Genomic DNA, 7,487 nt, shown 5'->3' with positions numbered 1-7,487 from the left:
ATTTCGTTCATGAATCAAGTTCCCAAACGTCTCGTGAAATGGTCTATGGGATGAGCGACAACGAAAACTTTTAGTAGAAAAAAAACGCTAAGAGTACACGCGGTTAAAGAAGATGGCAATAAACTAAAAAAGCCGTATCGTTAGAAGATGTTGTGTACGAAAACTCGACGAACATGATTAATAAACCAGAAAACGCAAACAAAACAAAATCTCCATAAATATAGCCAAAAAAGTCGTAAAAAGCTTATACCGAACAAAAATCGATTTTTTGTTAAATCGATTTTTCAGGCTCGATTTTCCTATGAATCGATTTTATTGATCTTGATTAATCGATGCAGGAGAATCGATTTTTGTTCAAAGATCGCCCATTGCTAATACTTTACTAAAACTGGTTTATGGTTTTCGTTGACACGTTGTATCCTACAGAGTCTATGTTTAAGAGTCCCGCAAAGATGAAACCAAAGGAACCAAATCAGTGTCAAACGAGGGTACCAATCGAGCAATGTAAATAAACAAGGTGATAATGTTAGGAGTGGATGAAAAGTGTTGTAATTGAGCGTAATAAAGAATATGTGTTTTTCCGAAGTTTTACTTACACATTTTAATCCAACATTAAACCTGTACACTGGTTCACTTAAATTTAACAAAACATCACCGGTGTAATCTTTCAAAACTGTGTACCTTGTGAAGAATTTCAAAAAATGATATTCGCTTATGCATGGTGAAAAACAGAACTGTATAGTTCTTGGCAACAAACGGCACAAAAACTGTGTTGCCGAAACGATAGATTTTCTCTTCGCGCGACTCTATATACCATAGACTCTGATATCCTACACATAAAGAAAATATTACCAAGTGAACACGTAAAAACAACGTGAATTTACATAAACCTGAATGTTTTCACTGGTTTAGGTAAATTATACGCATAAAAATTGGTGAAAACAACGCAACAGCTCAATAAAATGCGAATACTTAATTTTGGGTAAAAATTTGTATGGAGTTTTTGATATTGATATTGTTGATACAAGGTATCCGATTTTACCTAAATCATGACTTCCGCACAGGTACTCAAAAGTATGTAAATCACTTTTATCTAGACTCTGATATCCTACACATAAAGAAAATATTACCAAGTGAACACGTAAAAACAACGTGAATTTACATAAACCTGAATGTTTTCACTGGTTTAGGTAAATTATACGCATAAAAATTGGTGAAAACAACGCAACAGCTCAATAAAATGCGAATACTTAATTTTGGGTAAAAATTTGTATGGAGTTTTTGATATTGATATTGTTGATACAAGGTATCCGATTTTACCTAAATCATGACTTCCGCACAGGTACTCAAAAGTATGTAAATCACTTTTATCTAAAAGTACCTTCCCGCACAGAAGGGCTGATTTGCGTCAAAAATACGCATATTTGGGTGTTTTTATTTTTCTGTATAAATGGTCATGCGTTAGCTACGTTGGCTACATTGAGTTTGACGTTTATAACCGGAAATACTGCTGTCATATAACTTACTGTCAAATAAGCTAATTCTGTTTTCTCTCTTTCCGGCTTCAGGCCATCGTGTGAACACACTTTTATTGTTTCAGTTGAAGTTTTTATCACTATTTGTTGCTAAAACTTCAACAATGCCGCCAAAGTTTGACCCCAACGAAATCAAACACGGTATGTATACTTTAAGTTGTAATTTAAGTTTAATTGTATTCGTGTTCCGTCAAATAATTTGTAATCTAATCGATTGGAGAATAACAATGTTTACCCTTCAGTAAGTTGTAATAATCCTGTTATTTTCCTGTGTTTCAGTTTATTTAAGATGTGTCGGTGGAGAAGTTGGTGCAACCTCGTCTCTGGCTCCTAAGATTGGTCCTTTGGGATTGGTGAGTATGCTATGAAGTCTGTTTATTTTTTTTAAAAAAAGGGTGCAGACATCTATTCACGAGAAAAAAATCCACTTGAATATAACATTCCTTCGACTATAGGATGTAGTTAAAACTAAAGGAAAAAACTAGCTCTTGTGTTAAAAAGTTGAAACTGTAAAGTTTTAGGATAAATTATACAAACATCATTTATGCGCACCCAGCCAGTTATCATATAAAAGAATAAGCGATGTTTGGAAAATATTCAACATTGAACTCAACATGGAATGAGTGAAGCAAACGCTTTTAGGTTTTGTTTTGATTACTGTCTTACGGGTGCAAAAAGTTCTAATGAATAATGAGCATTAATAAAGTAACGCAGATCAAATATACTAGATTTAGATAAAAATGTTCCAGATCGTTAGTTTTCAAAAATAACTTTTTTTATATTACAGTCCCCAAAAAAGATTGGTGATGATATTGCAAAGGCAACAGGAGACTGGAAAGGATTAAAGATTACTGTATGCCTGACCATCCAAAATCGACAAGCACAAATCTCCGTTGTTCCCTCTGCTGCTTCGTTGATCGTTAAGGCACTGAAAGAACCACCTCGCGACAGGAAAAAAGTCAAAAATATCAAACATAACGGAAACATTACGTTTGATGAAGTAATCAGTATCGCACGAGTAATGCGACCACGTTCAATGGCTCGCGAACTCTCAGGCACTTGTAAGGAAGTCCTTGGAACTGCACACAGTGTTGGCTGTACGATTGACGGTCGCGCACCACATGACGTTATCGACGACATTAACAGTGGAGCGGTTGAGTGTCCTGCTGATTAGATCTTTTGTCACGCGAATGTACGAAAAACGATCCAATAAAAATATGTAATTGATTTGCCACTTTTTTTAAGCAGAATCACTCCAAAAACATGTTTGATAGAAAAAAAAACAAGTTTAACTTAGGTTATTCCTTTTTATTAGGGATGTAACGGATATCCGCATCCGCAAATGCGGAACATCAGCATGAAAATTGACATCCGCATCAACATCTGCATCCGTAATCACATATCCGCATCCGCATCTTACCATGCGGATATTGAAAATAAATATCGCTTCATAAAATATTGCAGAAAAATTTTCCTTGGTGTATTTACTGCTCGCCCAAATAACTTTTGCACTGGGGAGGGGCATGGTTATGTGAAAAAAGCAAAATATAACACAAGGGATGCTACGGATATCCGCATCTGCATCCGCAAATGCTGAACATCCGCATCCGCATGAAAATTTACATCCGCATCAACATCTGCATCCGTAATCACATATCCGCATACGCATCTGCAGATGTCTGAAAAATCACATCCGTAACATCCCTGCTTTTTATACCTACGAAACTTAAATGTATTTAATGAGTAAATTCTCTTCTCTACTCAAAAATAACTCGATATATTTACCTACTTTGTTCCTACAGTTGTTTGTTAATTTATTAAAGAATCCTGAAAATTGCGTGCATTTGGTAAGGTTTCTGCAAATCACTCTAGTAACCTGGATTTGAAACCAAACGCCAAGACAGGTGTCGATGATTGTGGGCTAGCGTGGTCCATTCAAAATCTTCGGGACCACGTTTCCCATCTAATGAGAAGGAAAACACATTAGAACCGGTTTCTTGGTCAACATTAGTTTGTGTGTGCCCGGGCGTCGATGATTGACACAGTAGTGGCGGAATTAGGCGGACAAAAATGTAAAAAATCTAGAATTTAAACAATTACAAAAAGTTGCCTTATCTAGTAAACAACGTTCGATGAAAAAAAAGGCAAGCTTAGAACAACGATCACTACATGTTGCAGTCCCTGAAAATGTTTGAACTGGTGTTGAAATCATGGCAGTTTTTGGTAACTAGTTCGTTTTAAAAAATAATTTATTTGCCCCAAAAAAGTACCAAGACAAAATGATCTTATTTAATACAGTTGTTATATTGAATTGTCATCAGCAAATAAATCATTTCAAGTATTTTACTTATTTTACGATTTATGTCTAAAATTTTTCGCCTCAACAAACTAATCGATAAGAGATGTAACGTCCAGCAGTTTCCGAGGGTCTTATTATTTTTACCACCTGACCACGTTTCAATCCGAAATATCGAGCAACAGGATCACCAGCCTGAATTCGCATTAGCATATTTTCCTTCAGCTTGTAACGAGCTAGCAATTCTTGCTTTTCTTCCGGAGTCATGACTACATGCTCAGGAACCAACTCATGCTCTGTAATATTGATAAGCAGCTCAGACTCAAGAAACTGTTCTAGAATATATTTTGGAGCCATGTCCACTAATGATTGTTTTGCTGATGGAGTCATTCCTGCCTGTACCACAACGATGGCGCGGTGGATATTTTCTTCTTGCATTCTGGTACAATACGTTTTGATAGTTTTAATGCCGATTTTCGGTTCATCCGGAAAGAAAACAAACATTTGATCCGTAGGGTCATCATTGTGAGCCACTAATACAATCAAGTCCGAACGAGCGGGCCGTTTTTCACTGCGTTGAACAAAAATAATGTTTTGAAGGCAATTAAAAGGGATTGACGCCATTCTTTACCTCGGTTTATCTCCAAATTGTTCCTTAAACTGTTCCAGAGTCTGATCCAATTCATCCTGCGTTACAAGATAACCTCTATCATGGCTTAACTGCATCACGGTTTTGCGAATACGCCATAGTTTATAGGTTTCAGCATCATCATCCATTTCGGCATATGTTGAGTATAGTTTCGCCTTAAAAATAAACAGTGATGCGATAATTTACAAACTCTTTACTAACAGAACGTTTTAAAGTCTACTATCACTAGACGTTGTGAGTGTTGATTTACTGGGGATGGGCGATACTAGCATCGATTAGGGATGAGAAACCTATCGATAATTATCGATAGTATCGATAGTTGCCGGCTATCAATAGAATCGTTAAGCTTTCCGCGTTATCGATAGTTATTGATATTTTCCTCGCATTGGCATTTATACTCCACAATGATGCCAGAACTGAAGAAATATATTGGCCTAGACTTTGTTTAAAGAGATTTCGATGATTGTTTGCTTTCACATGAAATCCTCTTTAAAATTGTTAGAAAATTGAGGGATACTCATTTTCGCTCACTCTACCTTATACGGACAACGACAAGATTTCGCCTAAGTGCGAATAATTTTTTAAATATTGTTCCTGTCCACAACGGGAGCAACATTTTGTTGTTTTGACGTTGACTAACGTCTATATCGAAGTTAGGCCCCTGAATTTGAAAATCTAGTAATTCAACCAGGGAAAACCAGAGAAAAGTGGTCAGGTTTTGAGCGCTTATTTTGCAGTCATCTATAATCAGGTTTTCGAGGTTTTGGCATCAATCGATCAGAAATTCTTTTACGGTTAAATTTATGTAACAAAAACAAACTATTGTTTGAGATACACTATTGAAAAATTGGTAATTAATATCGATTGTCTAAATCATACCGCGCAGCAAATCACTACCTCTCTTCCCAAGCACAGTCGACACTAACGGATACAATCGATCTGACTTTGTTGTTATTGTTGTTGTCACTTTCTGTTTCCGATGTTTATGCTGCTGCTAGCGGAAAAAAACCTTGCAAATATGCATCTTTTTGTTGGTGTTGATTTTACGACAGCGGCCGGCGCCCAATCATTCTGATTCCAAAACCGCACCAGTGACATGCGGACGCTAGGTGATAGCAGCTGAAAGGAGGAAATACAAAATAGTACCGGTCATCTCGTGCCGGTTTCACCCGTAATGCTGGTGGCTTTAGTAGTAAATGGCTACTGCAAAACACTTAAATGGCTGGAATTCTGGACGGACTAACCAGGAAACTATAATCGGCAACTGGCACCCTTTGGTGCCTCGAAATTTTGGTACAGAAACGGCTTATTGAATTTTCTGTTTTACCAAATGCTGCTGCTAGCGGAAAAAACCTTGCAAAAATGCATGTTTGTGTTGGTGTTAATATTACGACAGCGGCCGGCGCAGCTTTCAAGAAACATCTGTCTCTACCATTCCATCATCTATGTAGCCCCTCCTTCTTTCTAATTATCTGACGAAGCATTGGTATAAAACGTATCGTTCGAACATTTCACCCCATCAGTTTCATTATTAAACCGTACCGGATACATACGGACGCTCGGTGTTAGCAGCTAAAAGGAGGAAAAACAAAATAGTACCGGTCATCTCGTGCCGGTTTGACCCGTGATGCTGGTGGCTACTGCAAAATACTAAAATGGCTGGAATTCTGGACGAAAACCAGTAAACAAGAAATCGGCAACTGGCACCTTTTGGTGCCTCGCAGTTTTATAATAGAAGCGGTTAGTTGAATTTTATGTTTTACAATTGCTGTTGCTAGCGGAAAAAAAACCTTGCAAAAATGCATGTTTATGTTGATGTTAATTTCACGACAGCGCTAGGTGTTAGCAGCTGAAAGGAGGAAAGACAAAATAGTACCGGTCATCTCGTGCCGGTTTCACCCGTTATGCTGGTGGCTTTTAGTAGATTAACCAGAAAACAACAATGTAATCGGCAACTGGCACCTTTTGGTGCCTCGAAATTTTGTTACAGAAGCGGCAAATTGTATTTTCTGTTTTACCAAATGCTGCTGCTAGCGGAAAAAAACAGGGGGAATCTATCTGTCAAATATCGTGTAACCGTGACCAGCATATTTGGCAACAAGGCGTCCGGTTGTTTTGGTTTTTGTCGTTTTGATTGGAGTAAAATTCAGTAGAATTGTAACGCTCTTTTTTACCAAAACTCTAGAAATCGCGGAAAACTTTTATTCATACTGCGTTGCGTAGTGAAATTTGGTGGCAGCAGCCTGCAATTAGCTGAAAATCATGAACTTTCCTCGCCACACAGGAAATCTTTTAAACGTCATGGACCAACAAACTTCATGGACCAGAGTTGTTCTGCGATAACGCACACATATATGAATTTTGACAGCAGTAATTCCCCCCTGGAAAAAACCTTGCAAAAATGCATGTTTGTGTTGGTGTTAATATTATGACAGCGGCCGGCGCAGCTTTCAAGAAACATCTGTCTCTACCATTCCATCATCTATGTAGCCCCTCCTTCTTTCTAATTATCTGACGAAGCCTTGGTATAAAAAATATCGTTCGAACATTTCACCCCATCAGTTTTATTATTAAACCGTACCGGATACAAACGGACGCTCGGTGTTAGCAGCTAAAAGGAGGAAAAACAAAATAGTACCGATCATCTCGTGCCGGTTTGACCCGTGATGCTGGTGGCTACTGCAAAATACTAAAATGGCTGGAATTCTGGACGGAAACCAGTAAACAAGAAATCGGCAACTGGCACCTTTTGGTGCCTCGCAGTTTTATAATAGAAGCGGTTAGTTAAATTTTATGTTTTACAATTGCTGTTGCTAGCGGAAAAAAACCTTGCAAAAATGCATGTTTATGTTGATGTTAATTTCACGACAGCGCTAGGTGTTAGCAGCTGAAAGGAGGAAAGACAAAATAGTACCGGTCATCTCGTGCCGGTTTCACCCGTTATGCTGGTGGCTGTTAGTAATAAATGGCTACTGCAAAATACTAAAATGGCTGGAATTCTGGACGA

General features: G+C 37.8%; 2 protein-coding genes across 2 annotated transcripts; one reads left to right on the top strand and one right to left on the bottom strand.

Moving 5' to 3' along the window:
* The first annotated feature begins 1,514 nt into the window (after positions 1-1,514).
* On the top strand, positions 1,515-2,762 carry LOC129727500 (60S ribosomal protein L12). The gene is made up of 3 exons (XM_055685376.1): positions 1,515-1,676; positions 1,815-1,888; positions 2,323-2,762. Exons 1-3 carry the CDS (start codon positions 1,640-1,642, stop codon positions 2,707-2,709), a joined length of 498 nt encoding a protein of 165 aa, XP_055541351.1. The 5' UTR covers positions 1,515-1,639; the 3' UTR covers positions 2,710-2,762.
* Positions 2,763-3,876: 1,114 nt separating this feature from the next.
* LOC129727499 (DNA-directed RNA polymerases I, II, and III subunit RPABC1) lies at positions 3,877-4,742 on the bottom strand. Its single transcript, XM_055685375.1, has 2 exons — positions 4,463-4,742; positions 3,877-4,402 (listed from the first exon to the last, which is right to left on the bottom strand). Exons 1-2 carry the CDS (start codon positions 4,606-4,608, stop codon positions 3,916-3,918), a joined length of 633 nt encoding a protein of 210 aa, XP_055541350.1. The 5' UTR covers positions 4,609-4,742; the 3' UTR covers positions 3,877-3,915.
* Between the last annotated feature and the right edge of the window lie 2,745 nt (positions 4,743-7,487).

Source organism: Wyeomyia smithii, chromosome 3 (genome assembly GCF_029784165.1).
Source record: "Wyeomyia smithii strain HCP4-BCI-WySm-NY-G18 chromosome 3, ASM2978416v1, whole genome shotgun sequence".
Lineage (NCBI taxonomy): Eukaryota > Metazoa > Arthropoda > Insecta > Diptera > Culicidae > Wyeomyia > Wyeomyia smithii.
The sequence above is the reverse complement of the archived record's forward strand: the minus strand, read 5'-3'. Positions and strand labels throughout refer to the sequence as shown.

What these genes read in the sequence shown, in the direction of transcription:
- LOC129727499 (XM_055685375.1), bottom strand. Translation starts at nt 4,608, where the DNA reads ATGGATGATGATGCTGAAACCTATAAACTATGGCGTATTCGCAAAACC. An exon ending in CAATTTGGAGATAAACCGAG is followed by an intron (nt 4,403 to 4,462) that starts GTAAAGAATGGC and finishes TGTTCAACGCAG; the next exon opens with TGAAAAACGGCCCGCTCGTT.
- LOC129727500 (XM_055685376.1), top strand. Translation starts at nt 1,640, where the DNA reads ATGCCGCCAAAGTTTGACCCCAACGAAATCAAACACG. An exon ending in CCCCAACGAAATCAAACACG is followed by an intron (nt 1,677 to 1,814) that starts GTATGTATACTT and finishes CCTGTGTTTCAG; the next exon opens with TTTATTTAAGATGTGTCGGT. An exon ending in AGATTGGTCCTTTGGGATTG is followed by an intron (nt 1,889 to 2,322) that starts GTGAGTATGCTA and finishes TTTATATTACAG; the next exon opens with TCCCCAAAAAAGATTGGTGA.